General features: G+C 40.2%; 3 protein-coding genes across 3 annotated transcripts in view; 1 reads left to right on the top strand and 2 right to left on the bottom strand.

Moving 5' to 3' along the window:
* nrbp2b (nuclear receptor binding protein 2b) overlaps window positions 1-2468 on the bottom strand; it is a 42245-nt gene extending 39777 nt beyond the window's left edge. The window contains exon 1 of the mRNA XM_006794988.2: window positions 1745-2468. Within this exon, the coding sequence (XP_006795051.1) occupies window positions 1745-1864 (120 nt within the window). The 5' untranslated portion in view covers window positions 1865-2468. The remainder of the gene's footprint in view (window positions 1-1744) is intronic.
* Window positions 2469-16714: 14246 nt separating this feature from the next.
* LOC148101469 (E3 SUMO-protein ligase ZBED1-like) lies at window positions 16715-19379 on the top strand. Its single transcript, XM_087845646.1, has 2 exons — window positions 16715-18333; window positions 18532-19379. The coding sequence occupies exons 1-2, from the start codon at window positions 16891-16893 to the stop codon at window positions 19000-19002; spliced, it is 1914 nt and encodes a 637-aa protein (XP_087701772.1). The 5' UTR covers window positions 16715-16890; the 3' UTR covers window positions 19003-19379.
* A 999-nt stretch (window positions 19380-20378) lies between these two features.
* LOC102784257 (B-type lectin plumieribetin-like) lies at window positions 20379-21310 on the bottom strand. Its single transcript, XM_006794989.3, has 3 exons — window positions 21150-21310; window positions 20954-21047; window positions 20379-20855 (listed from the first exon to the last, which is right to left on the bottom strand). Exons 2-3 carry the CDS (start codon window positions 21041-21043, stop codon window positions 20616-20618), a joined length of 330 nt encoding a protein of 109 aa, XP_006795052.1. The 5' UTR covers window positions 21044-21047; window positions 21150-21310; the 3' UTR covers window positions 20379-20615.
* Window positions 21311-21589: the final 279 nt, after the last annotated feature.

Raw genomic sequence — 21589 nt, 5'->3', positions numbered from 1 at the left:
TTACAGTTATGCACCTCCCTCCTTCACCCATGTCACATTTTTAAACAGAAGCAGTTATATAGTGAACACATGATGACACTAATGTCATTCATTAAAGAACACTTAGAGGAGTCACTCATACAGGCCTCGAGGCTCGTCGACCAGTCTGATCAGTTGCAAAGGTTGCAGCACCAAAAAACTTCTTGTGATTGCTTTGGTTGCTCAGACTCATCTGCAAACACTTGCCAACTACTTACTTAAGCAGTAATGAACCTGCAAGAAAGTGCTACAAAGTGGAAATTTACACTGGTCACAGTTAAAGTAAAAGTTGGGCTTTTACCACAGTGACAAAAATACTTCAAAAGGTGCAACTTTTACTTCTGCTAGCAACCAAAGCAACTGCAAGTACGTTTTCAGTCCAGGACTCTGTGTTTGCAACCCAGCAGCAACCTCCAGCAATCAGGAAAATACACGTTTGACCCACCCGGGTGGTTTCTAGGCCTGTGTCACTGGGTTCATATATCAAAGTGTCAAACTCATTTTACACTGTGGCCAAATATCCAGACCAGTCTGATCTCAAGAGGACCAGCCCAATCAAAATGATTGCATAATAACACATAATACAAAAACAAAAATGACCTGCAAATTGTTTCCCTTCCTTTTAGTGTAAATGAGCTATAAACCATCCAGTTATAAAATGTGAAGGTAATGACGAGCACCCTGAGATATTTTAAGAAAAGGAAGTGCACTTTCAACAACGCCTCTGAGTTGTTGTAGTAAATGTAAAACACCCGTCAACACGCCTCTTTGGGATTACACTTTACGAAATGAATGCATAATTATAAAAATCACACAGGCAGCTTATTATCCAGAGTTTTTCCTGCAATTAAAAGACATTTACTGTGAAATCACAGAAAATGTGCCATCAACTGTCAAAACAGGAACCTTCCTGTTATCTAATGTCATACTAACCATAAAGGTTTCTGTCATTTAATGGTTTATATACTACTTAGTAAACTTTAGTGTAAAATGCAGTTAAAAGTCTGAATTTTTGCCCTCCTTTGCAATTCTCACATTTTCCGACTGGACTCTTTGCCGGGCTATTTCCAGCCCCCAGGCACTAAATTTGACACCACTGTTAAATTTATATTAAAAATGTAATAATTCATAGATTCCTTAGTCGTAATATTCAGAGCTCAAAAACACAAATACATTCAATTTAAAAGAAAAGCAACAGATTCTCACAAACAAGAGGCCAGAAAATTATTGACATTTAAGCATGCAACTAATTTGTACAGTAATTCTCTTTGGGCTGACTAATCAATGGGTCTAATTGAACAAGCAATTCCGGTTTGTCCTCTTCGTGAAACATCTGCAAATACATGGATGTCAACGATATTTCTAAGTGTGCAATAATAAAACCAGATGTGGATTTGAATGTTTGTGCAGATCCTGCACAGGAGCAGAAATCTGGCTACAGTTTTTCTGTGAAACTCCTCCTGCCACCCAGACCCGCTCAAATGGACTCTCTGGACTATAATCTGATCAACAAATATGTCACTGTGTGAGATTTATGCTGCTGGGATGGTACCAAACAGCATTGGGCAATACTACCTCGGCCGGGCTCAAACATTGCATAACACGGTGGGTCCAGCATGGCCAGAGAGATCAGCTCAATTGATTTACCGCCCGATCGGGGAGCAGATCCTTTGCTGTGCGCAGAAACGTGCTCACTCACACGTATCCTTCATGCACACCGACCAACCTGCTCTTTCCGTTTCTGCCAGCGGCCGCAGGGGCTCTCCTCCAGGATCTCGCTCTCATCCTCGCTCTCCTCCTCCTTTCCCTCCGATCCTGACTTCCTCTCCGGGACGGACATCGTCATTTTAGCGCCGTATATTTCCAGATTTCAACACCAACACTTCTCCGCGTTCCCTCGCTCCTTCACTATCGCCTCTGTGTGTTTTTGTTGTTGTTGTGGGGTAGAGGAGGCGAGCCGCTTGTGTGCGCAGTAAGAACCCCCTCCAACAGCCAGCCAACGTCTCTCTCTCTCTCTCTCTCTCTCTCTCAACCCTCTTGGCGCTCAAAACATCTTGCAGAAACAAACCGGTGCGTCTTAAAGGAAAAACCCGGCAATCCTCAGACAGTTAAAAGGAATACAACATCCTCCTTAGATATGAAAAAAAAAACACAAGTGCATGCAATGAGAGTCTGGCCGGACAAAACGGGGTGGAAAATATATCCCCAGACTTCATGCGCCCTATAGGCTGCATGTAAAAGAGGTTGCGAAATGCTCCCCTGCCAATCTGTCCATTTACAATCAAGCGAAGCTCGATCGGCGAAGCCAAAGAATTCCCTCTGAGTCCAGTGCACTCATTTCCCACCGCAGACGTCGTCTGCTTTATGGAGGAGACTCAGTTTTGTCGACCATCTCCCACACGCGTCATTGTCGGTGTTGCAGGATCTGAGGCTGTGGACTCCTGCCAGGCACGGCGCGCAAAGGGATGGAGCAAAATACCGTAAAGTGGCCGCTATGCGCGCACTATATATTCATGTATGCATGGAAACCGGTTGGGTGGAAAGCAAACTTCTAGAATCGATATGCACGAAAGTTACTCGAGTCTATGATATTTCAGCCAGTTTGGAGCAGAGGCGGAGGCAGACATTTGATACACCCGGGGCTTAGCCCTAAGGATAGTATGCATGTGGGATGGGGGCTCTGTTTTGAGTTTTGTTCAAAAAAGAATGACTTCAAATAGGGAAAAATATATATCACATATGCAGGACACCTTCAACTAGTTTTTTAATTAAGCAGCAGAACAAAGTCGGGGCTGTATCAAGACACGCGGACTAAACCCCAATTCAACCAGACCCAGAACTGATCCGGAATTAAAACAGGACTACAACAGTTCAAAATCAGGACTACTTAGGACTTAAATAAGACAGAACCAGAATCAGAACTAGATGATAGTAGCACTAAAAATCATCATAGACCTGCACTACACTTATTTTTTAATTCTACCAAAGAACACTATTTAGATTCAGAAAAGTTTATAATTATTTAGAGTTGTTGTGCAAACAAGCCTGCATAACTTAATAAATATAGAATTTGAAAAATAACAAACCTAAAAAGAAACACTGGGTACGAGAAACATGAGTACCTATGATACGGTGATACTTTTGGTAAACAACCATTTGACTAACATGTCTGTCTCACCTGCTCTTGTTCCATCTCTGTGCTGTCCTCATTCTCTCTCCCTCTTTGTTCCTCTCTCTCCCTCTTTGTGCTGACAATCAATCAAGCCAACATCATCAAATATACAGTTGAAACCAGATATTTACATACTCTTCAGATAAAAACACAAACACTTTTTTAATTGTAACATCAAATCAGACTAAATGTTTATTTTTTTAGGTTGATAGATATTAAAAACATGTTTGTTAACTTTAAGAGTAAAGAGAGAAACTATCTGTATTTCTTAATTGTAAATGGCACCAAATTGTATTCAAAATTGAGCCACACACATTCTTTTCCTGGTGTTTTGGTTGACATCTCTTGATTTAAGCCCGGGCTGGTTTTTTTTTTTTTTCAGAAGAAAAAATTAAATGCCAGTGCACTTCAATCAACATTATCAAATTCTTTGTAAACATTTATATGCTGAAATTATCGATGGCAGCGACACGCAAGCGCTCCCCCAAAATGATCTCAGAGCGACAGAAAGAAAAGATTTTGTCTGCTGGTGATTGTTTTGCTTCACTTTTGTTGTCACCGCACATTTTTGTAGTTGTTTACCAAGCAACAGATGTTCTGCTCAGTGGGTCTGTCCAATGACCCATCCACGCAGCTTCCTTCTGATTGGTTGAAAAGCCCAGCAGGGTCAGCGAGACTCACTGTGGAAATATTTGAAACATGTTTTTATCCTGTGGCTTCAGTTCAATTCAACAAATACGTTGTTTGTGTGATATGTTGCTTTGTTTTGCCAAGTCCCATTGCGGTTTGAATTTATATCTCTTCATCATGCAGGTTTTGTTTTTGTTTTTTTAACAGCTTAAACCTAAACCAGCAACCAAAACTAAATTTGGACTCAGCCCCAGACAAATGAAAGAAAACCAGAAACCACAGCAGCTCCCGCAGCTTGTTGTGCTTTTATTTCCTAATTTTAAAAAACAGAGAATGAAGCTTTTGATCTATAAGAACGAAAGTTTCTGTTTAAAGAATCGGCAAAGTTACAGGCTTTGAACATTTCTCTATTAAATTACAGCCTGAGGCTGAGGTGCTGTTTTCTTCTTATTTGTAATCAAGCAAGGCCTGAATGTTGGGAGTGGACTGTAGTTTTATATGGCAGAAATTAGAAAGCAGAAGGTGCTCACAATTAAAACCCTCCCACAGGAAGGACGGTGCAGTACAGCAGAGACCACAGAGGGACAGAACCAGCAGCATGATGCATGCAAGACTATTTTGAAACAATGATAATAAATATCAGACTTTCCCATAGAAGAGAAATATGTGAACAATGCATCTGAGGAAAATTACAGGAAACTGGAGAAGAAAATCATTATTTACAGCAATGGGATGATTTTTTTTAAAATAAACACAAGTGCTCAAGATCCTGTTCAAGATGATCAAAATCCTTAGCAGTGCTCTACAGCTTTAACCCCCATAGGGCCCCCATAACATTCTGATTCCTGGGTAATCTTTGGTCATGCATATCTAGTCAGGAGGCTTGTTCCAGCTATAGAGGGTCAAAGCCGGTCTCAAGAGTTGATTGTTCTTTTGTTTACTCTCTGCACAAACGGCTCACACTCAGAGAAAGATTTGTTAAATGAAATTGCATCATATTAACGTGCACGCATAGAAACTGTAGGAGACGATGGTTATTGGATTATTTCCACCTTAGTTTTTTTTTTAGGATCAAAGAACAGAAAGAAAAGGAAAAGTAGGAGATTTTGAATTTATGGGTATTTTTTTCCTGCACTGTCGGCATAAACCTCTGAACTCTGGCATGTTCCACTTAAAAAGCCAACACAAAGTTTATGCATCGCATCCTACACAAGTGGATAAAGGTCAACATTAAAAGAGCTAATAAAACATTCTTTCTTTATTGATCCTTAAAACATATTTAGCCCATTGATCAACCAATCCCCACCTGCAGGGGCTAAACCATAACAATATCATGGCTTTCCCTGTTAAAGACGCTGTCTGGATGGAAGCATATGAACTATATATAAACTGAGTCAGATGGTCCGTTTCCTCTCCAGTCCAGAAAAGTGAACGATCTGACTACCGAACTCTTTTACACTTTCTCGGAATCCATGATAAACTAACTTTTTATTTTCCCAGTAGTGCCAGCTTCTGTGGTCTTGAAGTTCTTTTATCTCATTGCTTTTTTCCCAGTGTTTCCTAGTAGTTATTCATGATTCTAGTTCTTAATCTCTTGACTTAATTAGTTCCCTCTTGTGTCCTGTTCATTTTAGTCCAGTGTCTGTGTGGGTCCTTCCTAGCATCCCCTTTTGTAGTCTGCCATGGCCCAGTGTTTGTTTACCTTTTGTCTGTGTCAAGTTCATGAGTGTTAGTGTCCGACTGTGTTTATGCTTCCTGTTTTACTTTGATGGTCTCTCGCCTCATGCATTATGTTCTGTTTGTGTGTCTTGCCTCATTAGTTAGATTCAGTTCTGCTGCGTGTCTCCACTTCTCCTGATTACCTTCTTATTGTCTTATTGTCAGCGTCTCCCCTTGTTCATTGTTAGAACGTCAGACATCTTCAGTATTCCTGTTTCGTAGTGTAGGTTTCTGTCAATCAAAGATTTTCACTTCCCGTTTGGATTTTACTCTTCAGCCTAAATAAACTGCTCACCCTCCTGATATTCTGAGTTTGGGTCTTCCTCTTCACGACATGTTTTTCCAACACTGTATTTCTGGAGCATGTTCACACGTAGTTTCTACTTTATATGAAAAAGCTTTAACTTACATTGAACTGGATTCTCAAACAGTGATTTCTTTAAGTGTTCCTGAGCCCATGCATTGATTTCCATGACAGATTCATGCTTGTTTTTAATGTTTTGCCACTCGAGGGCCTGAAGATCTCAGGCATGCATTACTGATTTTTCATCTTGTGCCTTTGCACACAGATTTCTCCAGATTCTCAGGATCTTTTGATAATATACACTGTAGATGATGAGATCTGTAAAGGTTTCACACTCTTATGCTGAGTAACATATTTCTGAAATTGTTCTGCTATTTATAAAGATGTAGTGTTTTCAGATTAATCAATCTTTGCCTCTCTAAGATGCCCCTTTTAAACCATCATGTTACTAATCTGTTTCCAATTAACAGCGCCTTATTTTGAGTACCACCTATTTTTCTAGGTTTTCATTGCCCCTGTTTCAAATTTTGAAATGTTTTGCTGTCATCAAATTCAAAATCAAAATTTTCTCTGATGAAACAATAAAATGTTTGATATGTTTTGTATATTCTATTGTAAATGCAGGTTTATGACATTTGCAAATCATTGTATTCTGTTTTTATTACGCAGCATCCAAACTTTTTTGCAATTAGGGCTGCATTTCTACAGTTGTATGCAACGCCAGTTCTTTTAAGCTACGAATTCATTAATTTTAAATGACATCCATGTCCTTTTAACACCACTGACAGTATGAAAACTCACACAATAGGAAATGCCAAACACACAGCAGGACAAATTGAAGCTGACAGCACTCCTCTTTCAAATTAAAATCACCACATCCCTCAAAACTAAACCTGTAACAGTGCTGCTGTGCAGTTTTTCGTCCTTTGAGCCAAATCCAGAAAGAATACGGTACTCACTCTGTGTTTCTATGTATGGAGCTGAGCTGCTTATTACCTCATGGGAACATTTTCTTAGTATAAACCTAGTTTGCCATCTAGTGGTCCTGATTTGAATCACAGAGACACTGTCTGTGCAGGAGTTAAATTTTCACAGTTAAGTCTGCATCACTTCTTAGTGTTTGCATTTAATGAGGAAAATAAATATCAAATGTTTGCTTCATTGCCTGCATACTCAAGAGTTTGGACGGGATCAGTCCTGTAGATTTGCATCACCACTTACCAGTTCATGTGTAATCACAGATTTGTGGAGTATAATCACCCTCTTTCTCTATTTTTAGCTGCCGAGCCTGTGAGCGAGCCCCCGTTCCGCCAGTCCCTCTCACTCTTAATGAGATTTACTCTTGGCACATGGAGCAGCGTAGAGCAGACAATGGAGATGTCTAGACCAACCACATCTAGGACACAAAATGGTCTTTCATAAATGGCAGCAGCAACAAGGGCAGGAGCAGCGCCAGCATGAATGCGGCAATATTTAAACGGCTCGCCTTGTTTACCAAGTGTGAAAATCTGTTCTAAATATATCCTCGCTGCAAAGGGCCTTCATGTGCAGGCTTTGTTTTTTTCTTCATCTCTGTTCCCCTGTATATTCAGGACTAAAGTGAGTTTATTCCTTGTCTCCCTGTCCTACATCTTGAGGCCTACTTTTTGACTGGTTCTGCACTTTTCTAAAGTCTGGAAAGGCGTTTTATTATCGTTATGAGAAAGTAATCACTGTTTAATGCATCATCAGGGAAAGTTACCCATAAAAAGCTACAAGGTTTGCATTTTGATGAAAATAAAATATGATGAGGGCAGCATGGTGGTGCAGGAGTTAGTGCTATTAACCTTTTTATGTGGAGTTTGCATGTTCTCTTAACATCTGCATGGGCTTTCAGTACAGAGACAAGCGTGGGGTTAGGTTAACTGGTTATTCTAAATTGCCTGTAGGTGTGAATGTGACCATGAACGCTTGCTTGTCTCTATGTGATAGCCCTGAGACCGATTACCACAGAGCTAACAAATAAAAATAGGGTGACACCTTACCCACCAACGCAAGACGAATGACTGAAAACAGTGAATGTAATTTCTGTTATGGCGCAACTGACTCATGAGAAAAGACTTTCATGAGAAGAAAAATGGAAGAATGGGACTGTGTTTATGTATCAATGACAGAGCGAGGACAGAAATACTGATGTCACCGAAACAAACTGAAAAGACAAAGCAATCCAGACTATTCGAGGCGGATGTAATTATTGTTGGTTTGGTGAGTTACCCTTCTTTCTTTTGTGCATATCTGAAATTCAAAAGTAACAAAAAAAAAGGTTAAACAATAATTAAAAATGAAAGAAAAAATGTAATTATTCACAGAAACGACCTAACCCTGTAACACCAAGTATATGTTTGATATTTAATGTATGAGTTTTTGAGACCTCTGCATCATCAGTGTGATTTTTATTCATGGGAAAACTTAATAATAATAAGACACATGCAGTGCTAGTGTGAGCAATAAATTGCACAAAAACTTTGCTCCGTTTTCTGACAGTTATTTCAGGTTCAGGCTTGGGTCAAAACTGATAAATATTTTTGCTTGTTATGAATTTGATGCTTGCAACATATTGCTAAAAGCTTGGGGCCAACCGAATGTAATGCTAACAAAACAATGGAAGATCTCAGTTAGTAGTAACTGGGGAATAAAAAGAGCATCACAGCCTTTCAGAAGTAAGGACAGGGGTACATCGCTCTGTGAAAGACTGTGTGGGCAAAGAGTTCAGCAATTTAAAAAGAACGTTTCTGTTTCTCAAAATAAAATTTATGAGGAAATTCATTGTCATAATCGGGGTGTGACTGTGGCTTTCTGAGATTTGAGGCTCTTTGTTTGGTGCCCATAGACTTGTTTATTTAACTTCATGTTTTCTTAAGTGTTTTTGTAGCCTTTAGTTTTTGTTATAATTTAGTCTGGTTGTCTTGGTGATTCTTGTCTTATCCTCTTGCAGCAGTTCCTCTTTGTTTAGTTTAGTCCTGTGTCTGGAAGTCCCTGTTTAGTTATTGCTCCTCACTTCCTGTTTTATTTTGGTAGTCATTTGTCTTCTGTGTTGTATATCTTTTCCTGTCTCATTGTCTTTGTCCACATCTCCTTAGTATCTGTGTGAGTACTGTATAAATAATTCTATCTTCCCCTCACTCTTTGTCTCAGTGTCTGTAAACATACACTTGTGTGTTTCCTGGTTGTTCAAGATTGTTACTGGAGTCCTTGCGGTTATGGACTTTGTAGGAGATCATCCTATGCTCTGTAAATTTTAATCAGAGCTGTGACCAAATGTATTATATTGCCTTTTATTCAACATACTACTTATCAAACATGATCTGTAACAGAAAGATTTACAGTGCCAAAGGTTAAAACAAGTAATATTTAGAAAATGGTGACTTACACAGATGAATAGTTTAACTATTTATAAAACAGTATTATTTCAACCAGAAAAGGCTGAAATTAAAACTGTTCGAATAATAAAGCTGGTGGGTTTATGCGTTGTGCATTGGTGAAAACCTGGGTGCAAGGGCAGAGCAAAGGAAAGTTTGGATGTTTATTGCTAAAGCAACACAGGAAAGCTCTGAAGGGTGGAGTGACAAGGGGGGTAAGTGATGTCCAGATGGCTACTCTGTCTCCTCTAAAACTCTTTTCCCCCCAACTTTGCTCCCAGACACCTTTATCTGACCTCTCTGCCGTGCACAGGTGCCTTCCTTCACATCAGTGGGTGTCACATGTGGTGCAACGATCTGGTGTCTTGAATAGATCACTAGTAATGAGCCGACTGGAACCAAGTGCGTACTCAACAGTGACTCACAGGTGTGACACCAAAGGAGCAGGAAGCCAGAAAGATACAAGGACACGCACAGACATACAGCGGGAGATGGAAAGAAACGGGTGCATCGACCAGGACATCGTGACAGCATGTAGATGGGACATGCAGTGACCTGGAGAGTAATGTTTATTAGAATGATTGTTGTGTGATGTAATCCAGATTCTTCATATTTATTTCTCTGTGAAACTCTGAGCTTTCTGTGTGAGAACAATCTGCTGGTTTGATGTTCATGTGTTGCAGTTGCTGGATTGAATGTGTGAGGACTGCAGGAAGAAAAGCTCAGCCTGATGTTAATGGGGATCCAGATTTAAATAAATAAATAAAACATTCATAATAAAGATTTCCTAAATCACTACTGAATGGCTTTGATCTCCAGGCCCTCAGGCAGCAGTGCATCGAAGCAGTGAGTCTAAATCATCTTAAGACTCCACAGCTCATCACTGCATCCACAAATGCAAATTCAGTCTTGTAATATAAAGAATAAAACTTCTTTAACATGTACTGACATGCTCTGGCAAGTCACAGTCTGGTAACAAACCTGCTGGTCCTCAAAATTTCAAAGTGCAGTTTGAACGACGCCATCTGTGATTGATGCAGATGGAGTGTTGAGTCTTTGACTTAGGTCTTCTTTTGTGCTCTGGTTTTTTATACTTTCTGATAGCAGCATGTCTTTGTTTCAGTCTGGTTTATGAAACCCTGGTTGTTCCTGCCTCCCTTTCTGTTTCCTCAGTCATGTCTTGTTTAGTTCTGTCAAGTTCACACGTCTTAGTCCTGTTTGTTTAGTGTTTGTTTAGTTTTGTGTCCTCTTGTCTTGTTGTATTCTGTTCACCTGTCTTTTCCCGAGCTGTTTCCGCTCTCCCTAATTGCCTTGTGTGTATTTAATTCCTCAGTCTCTGTCTGCTTGTTGTCTTGTCCGTCCTCGCAGGATGTTTTGTTTGAAGATTCGTAGATGTCGGATTCTTTGTTTGGCTGTTTCTTTTGAAAATCTGGATTAATTTGTTCTCAGTTTAAGTTAATTAAGCTGCTTTTCAGTTTATCCCCGTGCACCCGCACACATGCACACACATCGGCATTATGAAAATACTGGACGAGAACACCGTACCAAAGCTCTACCGCCTCCCTGTGCCCTGCAAAAGTCATACCCTTGAATCGCTTTTTAAACTGACTCATGCTTGGACATTGCTTCATTTCTTTACTTAGTCTGTTCCACAGCTTCACTCCACTCACAGAGATGCAAAAACTTTTTAGTGTTGTACGGATAAAAGGATGTTTTAAATGTAATCCCCCCCTCAAATTGTATCCCTGTTCCCTTTTAGAAAACAAATTTAGAATATTGTTAGGAAGCAGGATGTTTATTGCTTTATACATAATTTGTGCTGTAAGAACAAAGAACAGATCTGTGAATTTTAGTATTTTTGATTTTAAGAATAGTGGATTTGTATGATCTCTGTAACCAGTTTTTGGATTATCCTTATGGCCCTTTTTTGTAATATAAAGATTGATGATAGCAAACCTCTGCACAGTAATGCAAATATGGTGAAATCGGTAAACAGTAGAGAATGTGGGATGATTTGTGGTCCAGAATGTGTTTTACTTTACTCTAAATGAAATACTTCTTGAAATTTTGTTATGTATCTGATTTATATGCGTCTTCCAGCTTGATTTATCATCTATTATCACACCAAGAAACTTGTGTTCAACAACTCTTTCAATTTCCAGACCATCTATATGAATATGCACTTGTGCGTTTCTCAGGGAATTCCCAAATAAGACTATTTGAGTTTTAGAGATGGTTAATTCCTGTCAAACCATTTTTTAAAATTTTGCACATTTCTGATTTAATTGTATCCAGCAGCTCCTTTAGATTCCCCCCAGAACAAAAAAAATATTTGTCGTCTGCAAATAATATAAATATTAATTTATCAGATGCCTTACAAATATCATTTATATAAATAATAAATTTTGAAATGCAAAAATATGAAACAACACGCCCAAACTGTCAAAGCTGAATAATAAACAAGAATGGATCTCTTCAGTTTTGAAACGCTTCCCAGTAGAAGTCGCAATATATCCATAATGTCCTTAAATATCCTGCCTATGAACGCAGCTCAGGATTACATGTTTATTTCTTAGTGCAGCTGAGTTTGTGTGTTTCTGTGTGTTGCAGAAAACTATAACACTGTTGTTAGCGTTTAGAAATTGCAGGTTATAAAACAGTATGAATGTGTTTTGAAACATAGCGGTGCAGCATTTATCACTGTCAACTCACAGAAAGAAGGTCCTGGGTTTGAATCCGCCCACCGGCTGGAGCCTTTCTGTGTGGAGTTGGTCTGTTCTCCCTGTACCTGCGTGTTTTCTCTTCAGATACCCCAGCCTTCTCTCACAATCCAAACACATACATGCATGATTGTATGTCTCTGTGTTACTCCTGCAATAGACTGCTAACCTGTCCAGTCTGCACCTTACTGTTCACCTCCTGGCACCTGCATAGGCTCCAGTCTCACCACAACTCTGGATTGGATAAGTGATTCAGAAAAAAAAAGGAGATTTTCAAATGTAGTAATTTTCTTTTTATGTCAAATGTTTCACATGAGCATAAACTACAGAAGCATTAGAGCGACACCTTGTGGTCTCTCTTCGCAGCTGCAAATAATAATCATTTGATTTGAATCATATTCTTCCTCTGCACCATAAACACTCAGACTCTTGGACTCTGACCACGAGTGACGTCCTAGTGAATGCTTGTCAGACACCTCATGTGTGCTAGTTTTTAGTGTGACAAAGAAACAACAGACAAGACTTCAACACAGGAAAGACGCAGCATTTGTTTCGCAATGACTGTGGTGCACAAGTGGTTTCAGCATCCGCACTTTAATCAGTTCGTGCTATAACGTATATGTAATTAACAAAAAAAAACATGACAACCAGAGACTGTCTATACCTTTATGTTTATATGCTCTGGATGGGTTAGAGGACAGTGTCTTATTGCCTATAGAACATCTTAACATACATTTTATTGCCGTTTCTGTTTTTTTAAACCCGATTTTTGTCCTTTTCAGCATTTCCAACAACACTGCAGGTCCTCTTGTTAGGAATCAGTCTGCTCCAGTGAGTGAGAGACACGGTTGTTTGAAAGATTTTGACTCTGTGTTTATTTTCTCATAATTAAATCTGGACTTGTTCTCCTTAACATCCCGAATAGATGGAACATATTTAATAAAAACACACATTTTATCACCATATCATGACTTCAGAAGCATGTGCCTCTGGACCATGTGGAGCCCACCAAAATGACATTTTTTCTCTTCTCCCAGCTTTTTGAATTTCATGTGTATCATATTTTGCTACATGTGGCATTTTTTCAGTTGCTTAAAAATGTGTTGTACAATTTCTATATTTTGTTTTACGAGAAAAAAAAAATCACTGATGATGTAGAAGTCTCAAAAACTCATGTATCAAATATGATGCACTTGGCTTTACAGGGTTAAAAAAGTCTTGTTAAAGAGAGGGATGATGCAAAACATTGGGAAACCTGTCCCTGTTTCTCACTCACCACAGGAAATCATCTGCCTCTGCATCACCATGTGAATGCTATCATCCTCTGTCACACCAACCCTCTGCATGACCTTTTGTCCTGTATATCCCCTATCCCTCCTCTCCACATGTTCAAACCATCTCGGTCTTGGCTCTCAAACTTTCTCTACAAATCGCTCATCCTGAGCTGTCTCCCTGATGCACTCTGGCAATTACAAAATACATGTTAATAAACTAGCTGGGATAGGCTCTAGCATCTTCTGTGACCCTGAAAAGGATAAGTTATTTTTACTTGATACTTAAAAACCACAGCTGGGTTAGACTGGTCTGTTTACATGGTCTATACACAGTTTGATATGAACCATAAACTCCACATACAAACATGACTGAGGAACAAAATGCAGGTGGAAGAAATCAAACATGGGGGGAACCAATGAGCAGTGTTGGGGAGTAACGGAATACAGTACCGCCATTACGTATTTAAAATACAAAATATGAGTAACTGCATTCCGTCACAGTTACAGTTTAAAAAAGTGGTATTTAGAATACAGTTACTTTGTTGAAATAAATGGATTACACGGCGGTACTTCCCTGTTTCATATTGTGGCGGGTCAGGACTGTTTGGGTTTTGTTTGACAGCTACATTCTGTTGTTCCAGGTGGCAGCGTTACGATTGCCATGGTTACAGGGTGACGCTCTCTCTCTGCGTGTTTCCTGGGTGAGAGAGGCCTTTTTGTTGTTGTTGTGCTAAGCTAATAGTCAGAATGCTACAGGTATAGCTCTAAAGAATGTAGCTTCATGGGCAGTGTAGTCCGTGCTGCAGGGAGAATGGACTGCCATACACGTTATGTGTCTGTGAGCGAGAGAGGGAGAAAAAGGAAAAGTACTAGCTGTCATCGAGCAAAAACAGGAGCTGGAAGCATGTAAATATAATAATAACCACTGCAGCCAAGAAGAGTGCCTGACGAGCCCAGTTGTAAGTAAGCTATTAAGACTCGACTGTACACCGTGTTCGTGTTTTCCTCCAAAAACAATAAGTTCCGTTGGAGCCGCCTTTCAACGCCTCTCTCTGTCTCTCGCAAGCAAAGTTGACCCAGACAACAAAGTAAAGCTAGTTTTCAGCTACGAGCCCGACACGAACCCGACGTATTAGCCAGAGGTCCCTTTACTACGGTTCGGAGCCGCGGACCTTCAGTAACAGTAATAAATCACAGCAATAGTACATTCATGTAGTTGTAAACAGGATGATAATATATTAAGTCAGTGGTTCCCAAACTTTTTTTGCTGGGCCCCCCTTGTTTTACAAGAAAAATGTTCGCGCCCCCCTCGCGTGCACGCGCGCACGCACGCACGAACACATCCTCCAACCACACACACCCATATTTTGCTCCATTGCGGTTTATTTCACACCTCAAACATTTAGTAAACAATTAAGCAAATACAAGTAATCTGCAATAAATTACAGGTAGTAAGAAAATAAACTACTAACTCTTTTACGCTACGTCTGCACCTACACGGGTATTTTTGAACACGCAGCTGTTTCGTCCACGTAAACGGCGTTTCAAGATTTTTTCAACTCCTTTTTTGCGTTTATGTGTGGACGAGGAATATAGAGTTCTTCACGCAACGTCAAAGGTATGTGCCTTTTTTCACGTCACGCTGTGGCCACGCTATTGTTTACATGAGATGAATTGCAGAATGGCAGATAGAGACAAAATACTGTTAATCTGACTATCTGCAGGTTTTACACGCTTACATATACACGCAGTTACTGTCCCTCCATTTACAAAGGCAGAGGCGTCACGCTGTGATTATTTTACATGTAGTTGTTTTTTTTCCTGTGTAATAATATTCAACATTGCTATCAATACATTTTTCAAAAAATCCGTCTGCAAAATGGGTTCAAAAACATAAACAACTGTTGGATGCTGTTTGTCCGTGATTTGAACCGGGGGAACAAATCATGGCAGGATCAGCCTGATATTATTTGTATCCCACTGTAACTTTACTGTATAAAGAGCAAACATCTCCAAAATGTCAGGAGTAGTTAGTCATTACAACAAGTGTTTGTGAACTAAAAATCAAGAATGTGGGATCCTGTTTGTCCGTGATTTAAACAGCCCAGCGCTGCTCCCAACGAAGGGAAAACCAGTTCTGCAGGGAGACCAACCTCGGCACTTGTGCAGGTGAAACCAAAGGGAAGATTTGCTTCACCATATTTTCTAGTCTTTGACTTAGAATGAAGTTGGTTGAAACATATTCAGCGATGCTTCATCTCCTGCTTTGCGTTTGTGTGGGCGCCCGTGCTAACAGTGTCCAAGCGTTGTTTTGGGGTTTTTTTTTCCCTTTTCATGCCGCGCCCCCCCTGCAATGGCTCTGCGCCCCCCCTAGGGGGCGGGCCCCACACTTTGGGAACGTCTGTATTAAGTAATCCAAAGTATTCAGAATATGTTACTCTCATTGAGTAACGTAACGGAATACGTTACAGAATACATTTTGGGGCATGTATTCTGTATTCTGTAATGGAATACATTTTAAAAGTAAACTTCCCAACACTGTAGGAAAGAAGGAGGGGGCTTGAGGTTCCGTTTGAGGCACTTTATTGTCACCACTCAATTTCTGGGCTGTAAACACAGCTGGTGTACAGGTGTCTGTGTGTGTGTGTGTGTGGTTTCCTACAAAGGAAATAAACAAGGGAAAATAACAATAAATAAAGAGAATAGACAAGTCAAATACTCAAATATAAACATAACACAATATAGTGAACATAATCACATATAAAGATCAGAAAAATATAATACACTTCAAACTGCTCACACTATGCAACTAAACAGCATTAGTGCGAGGTTAAGCAACCGTCAATACACAATAACTACTTCCGGTAGTTGCACAAAATAAAAGCGTCCCCATCATAATCCGCTATAATGCTCTTATTGTGAAGAGCAAGCGGGACGCCATACTTCCGGTCGAACTTCGTTCAATATTTTATTAGTTCTCGTACCTAATTTTTCGCTACAAACTCCGCTACTTCAAAGTAAACAATCACAAGCATCACATACAACATACAGAGAAGGTCTGATAACACAGGAATGACATTATGGACATACGAGCGACCGTACATGCTTCGACAAAGCTAAACCGGGGTAAGCTAACAACATAAATTAGCATATGAAATGAGGGTGAACTCACGCGTTGCATGCGTGGCCTACCGCTCCAACTACGGACTACATTCGCTCCTAAATGGTAACATACTACAGCACTGACACAACAAAGGCAAAATACAACACAGGTCACTACTTACTTGTCATTTACGCACACATAACTTTCCCCAGGAATCAGTGCACCCCCGCCGGACCAACACGGCTCATCCGACATTAAACTGCCCACCTTACTAACCGGATGATGTCACTAGAAGGTGGGCCGACCCAAACTGACAGAAGACTGAACATTAAATGAACTTATATAAACTTATAAACACTAGAGGTGGGGGAAAAAATCGATACTGCGTAGTATCGCGATATTTTGTTTGCCACTAATGTATCGATACAGGGACAGCAGACATCGATATTTTGTTCCAAAAACTTCCAGTCCACCAGATGGTGCGGTTGAGCTTTTTCTTTAGTGAGGTCAGCAGAGGTTAGGTGAGCACATGGGAAAATTGATCAAACAAAGATGGAGGAAGAGAAAGAGATCAGGAAAGCGCCATCTGCGTTTAAATCAAACGTCTGGGAGTACTTTGGATTTTTTAACAAGGATGGAACAAATGAGATGGATATGACACACGGGATTTGCAAGGTGTGCCGTATGAAAATAAAGTACTCTGGGAATACTACGAACATGAGGGCCCATCTTACACGGCACCATCCAAAAATAGCATTAACCGCGGACGGGAAAGCTAGCTCTAAATCAGCTCCACTGAAAGATCAACCAACGCTGGACACTCTTAGCTTAGCAAAGCTATCTCCCAATTCAGAGCGAGCTAAGAAAATAACACAATCTATCACGTACTTCATCTGCAAAGACCTGTGTCCTTACAACATTGTGGAAAACGAGGGCTTTTCTTACATGATCAAGACGCTGGAACCCAGGTATGTGATACCATCACGACGTTTTTTCGCGGACACAGCCGTACCCAATCTCTACATAGATGTGAAGCGTAAAGTTGAGGAAAGTTTGAGCACAGCAGAAAGGGTTGCATTAACTTGCGACGCATGGACCTCGCGGGCTGTGGATTCATATGTGACTATAACAGCTCATTATCTCACAGCGGACTGGCAACTGCTGTCTTACGTTCTCCAAACTCGAACATTACATGAAAGTCACACCGGAGCGAACATTGCAAATCTCCTGCAAAATGCAGCACAGGAATGGGGGATTGCCGACAAAAATCTGGTGGTTGTCACTGACAATGCTTCTAATATGACAATTGCCACTCAGCTAGCGGGATACCTGCATGTGAAGTGTTTCGCCCATACGCTCAATCTGGCATCACAACGAGCCTTAAACCTGCCTGCAGTAGCCAGGGTCTTGGGGAGAGTGCGGCGCATAACTGGGTTTTTCAATAGAAGCACAGTGGCAAACCACGCTCTGGAGCAAAAACAGAAAATGTTACAGCTCCCGACTCACAAGCTCAAGACCGACGTCTGCACGAGATGGAACAGTGCTTATGACATGCTCCAGCGTTTCCTTGAACAACAACCTGCGATTTGTGCAGCGCTGCTGTCTCCCGAAGTCAGAAAGAGTAGCACAGATATCTTTACTCTAAATGAGACGGATATTGGGAACACTGAAGAAATTGTCCGGGCCTTGAAGTCAATGCAAGTCGCGACTACTGTGATGTCTGAGGAAAAGAATCCTACTCTGTCTCTCGTAGCACCACTGCTAGCACAGCTGTTGCACGACACCCAAGACAACATTGGTGACACAGCGCTGGTCAGAAACATCAAGCAAAGTATCAGTCAAGACCTTAAGAAGAGATATGCCAGCACAGTAGAACGGAACACCCTCTACACAGCATCAGCTCTCGACCCACGCTTTAAAACCCTGCCGTTCCTGTCACTGGAGGAAAGACAGGAAACCTATGCCAGAGTGGTTGCTGAGGCTATAACCCTTCAGGTAAGCAAACATTCTGGTGTTATAATTTAAATAACTTACTTACAATATTAGTAGATCGGTGATATTTTTGTCATATTGGTAATATTCTATTTAACAATTAAATACATTAATTATAATTTGCTAACATATTACTGCATACTAAAAGATATAAAATATTTATTTTCTCCCTCTCTCTGTATGTGTGTGGGTTTTCTACAGGAAGAAAAGAGGCAGCAGCCCATCTGTGAGCCAGAAGCCCATGAACATCATGAGAAACCTGACGAGACTGAACAAAATCCCAGACCCCCTCTCATACCAGCCAAGATGAGGAAGTCTTGTGGGTTAACAGACTTGCTTGGTCAGACTTATGGTGATGTTGGAGCCCCACCAAAATCATTATCTGCCACAGCTGAGGAGGAGGTGAAAAAATACCAGGAGGTCACGTCACTGGCACTCACAGAAGACCCACTAAGCTGGTGGAAATCCCATGAGGAAGTCTATCCTTTCCTAGCCACTCTGGCAAAAAGATACCTTTGTATCCCAGGTACTAGTGTCTCGGCTGAAAGAGTCTTCTCAACCGCTGGAGACATCGTCACAGCAAAACGGAGCACTCTGACTTCAGAGCATGTTGATCAGCTCCTATTTCTGAGCAAGAATGCTGACATTGCTTCACTGTCCAATTGTGTTTAACTTTTTAGGGCAGCAACAAACAGGACAGTTTACTTATTTTAATTTAAGAAATGTTTTATTTTATTTAAATTTAAAACTTTTTTATTTAATGTAAAATTATATTTTGTTTTAAGCTATAATTGTACCAGATACTTACGTTCAGTTAAATTGGTTACTAGACTGTTATAAAAACGGTTCACTTTGTCCTTTGTCAGCAATAAAACTGACTGACATGATAGAAAGACTGAGTGTGAGACTTTATTATTAGATAAAATGAATATTGATAAAGTTTACCTTTATGGACAAATTCTGCAGTAGAAAAAATATGTGATAAATCACAAAATATCGTATTGCAATACTCAGAATATTGCAAAAATATATATATAAAAAAATCGCAATAATATCGTATCGTGAGTTAAGTATTGTGATAATATCGTATCGTGGGGTGTATGGTGATTCCCACCTCTAATAAACACCATTAAAACTATTATATGAACTTTGGGGCCTTTTATACACCATCAGTGCAGTGACTTACCTGCAGTTAACGTTTGAATGGTGTTTCCACAGTGTTTCTGAATTGTGTGGGACTACCTGAGAGGAAAAACTGTGAAAAATAAAAATATGTGTCAGGGCACAGCATGTGCTGGGCTAATGTCAAATGTATTCAACAGATATATTAATGATAAAACTTTAAACCTGTAAAATCTGGAGACAAAAACTCTCAGAATCATATTTTCAGTTGTTATTACTACAGTAGGTCAGTAGGTGTCTCTAGAGTCACCTTTCAATGCAACATCCAACACATGCAAAGAGGCAGACACACTCACCAAGGGTTTTATCACCATACCTGACGGTTTCCATGCAAAGACGTGACGTCCAACACATGCAGACACACAAAGACGCAGACACACTCATAAAGTGAGTCAAGTTTGTTTCCCTAGCACATTTAAAGTACAGCTGTTGAACAATATGCTGTACATCTAAAATAATTAAATAACAGCCAACACAGGATGAAATTTTGAGTTTAAGAAAGGAAACATAAAATTAGAAAACCTGAGTAAAAACAGGACAAATAATTGTCATCTGCACAATAATGAATTGAGATGCTCTTTTATTAAAAACTAAGCCAAAAGAGAACATAAATTGAAAAAAACGAACTGGCTCAAGGAAAAATATCAGTTGCTAACAGGTCTAGACCACATGAAGATACTTTCAGGGAAGAAGAAATAAAAATGAAAAATGTCCAGTGGTCAGTGGAGGAATTTGCAAAATCAGTGTTAGTTTTATATCAGCAACACTCCTCAAAGTTTTAAGACTGCTTCCTACACCTTTGCAACAATATTAATACTTAAGAAAAACTGTTTAATGGCAGAAATATAAACACACAGAACAAGAGGTTGGTCAAATACCTTTCATTTTATTTCTTTATCTTTTTGCCACTTGGTTACAATCCTTTGTGTTTTACAGCAGTGAACATGCGCATTCAGAGCAGAAATTCAGAGTCTGCTCAAAGCTAACCAGAAAGAAAAAGGAAAGGCTTGTTTATGCGCTGGTATATGTTGCTTAAATAACATCGCTGAAGGTTTATGCCAAAGGATGGTCGCACACAAGCATCACTTCATGCCTTTGGACTTTTAAGAGCTCCAGATTTCTTCGCACTCTCTGTTCACCACCAGTTTGCCGTCATCGGTCAGTTGAAGACGGCACAGTTTGGCGAGAGGTCCGCAAGAGTTTGTGCTCCACCTAGGTGTGTTAGATTTGTTGTACAGGACTAGGTTGCAGTCAGCCTGCATGATCAGACGGACAGCGTCTGATCCATAGGTGTCCGAAGCCCATAAAGGCTTCCAGCCATAGATGACAAAGTTACCATCATCCTGCAGCCATAAATTATATGTTAGATAACTGTCAACACGCATGACTGGGAAGCAAGGCTTTTATGAGCTTCTGAACTGAGAACATTTAAATTAGTCACCTGAAATATAGCTTTGAACTGCTTGTTGTTGGACACCAGGTAGTCTCCCCTGCGGAGTTCATCATTTTTGGACAAGAAGTTTCTGCTCATGATTCTAAAAGGAGAGAATATAGATGAGCTTGTATCCACAATATGCATTTAAAAGTATCAGGAATGTGTGAATCCATCAGTCAGTAGAGATGCGTAGAATACTTACAGTTTTGAATATTTCACACCAGCCGGTCTGCAAGCAGAAGAGAAGGGAAGTGTTCAAATTGAAAGCAAATCACTTCATCTTTATATCATCTTGACCGGGGGTGGAGTCACACTCACTGCCCTTTGCAGTAAAGGGATTGCATTTCCTAAGAAGTGTGTGTGTGTGAGGAGGGAGGGATTAGTGGAGCAGTAATGTAATGGAGTGGAGCAATCGCAATTGCTGACGTGTTGTACAGGGGAGTTTGCTGCTGTGTTCTCCAGCTGTCCTTTGGTTGGGGTGAGGGAGGGGGGGATCAGGGGGGTTATTTTATGTGTTGTTGGAGTGTCTCTTTTTTCAACCCACAGAACTCATATTGGGTGTGTATAGGAATTTATTTTACTTGTGTATTAATCACATTATTTTATTGTATAATGCCTTGGTGCCACTCACACTCATACAGT

Source organism: Neolamprologus brichardi, chromosome 9, assembly GCF_056152115.1.
Source record: "Neolamprologus brichardi isolate AB-2024 chromosome 9, ASM5615211v1, whole genome shotgun sequence".
Classification (NCBI taxonomy): Eukaryota; Metazoa; Chordata; class Actinopteri; order Cichliformes; family Cichlidae; genus Neolamprologus; species Neolamprologus brichardi.
Note: the sequence above shows the minus strand (reverse complement) of the source record. Positions and strands in the feature narration are given on the sequence as shown.

Bases quoted from the DNA above. Each gene is read 5' to 3' on its own strand.
- LOC148101469 (XM_087845646.1), top strand. From the start codon at position 16,891: ATGGAGGAAGAGAAAGAGATCAGGAAAGCGCCATCTGCGTTTAAATCA. The intron at 18,334-18,531 runs GTAAGCAAACAT...GGTTTTCTACAG, and splicing joins CTGAGGCTATAACCCTTCAG to GAAGAAAAGAGGCAGCAGCC.
- LOC102784257 (XM_006794989.3), bottom strand. From the start codon at position 21,043: ATGAGCAGAAACTTCTTGTCCAAAAATGATGAACTCCGCAGGGGAGAC. The intron at 20,856-20,953 runs GTGACTAATTTA...TTATGGCTGCAG, and splicing joins AGTTCAAAGCTATATTTCAG to GATGATGGTAACTTTGTCAT.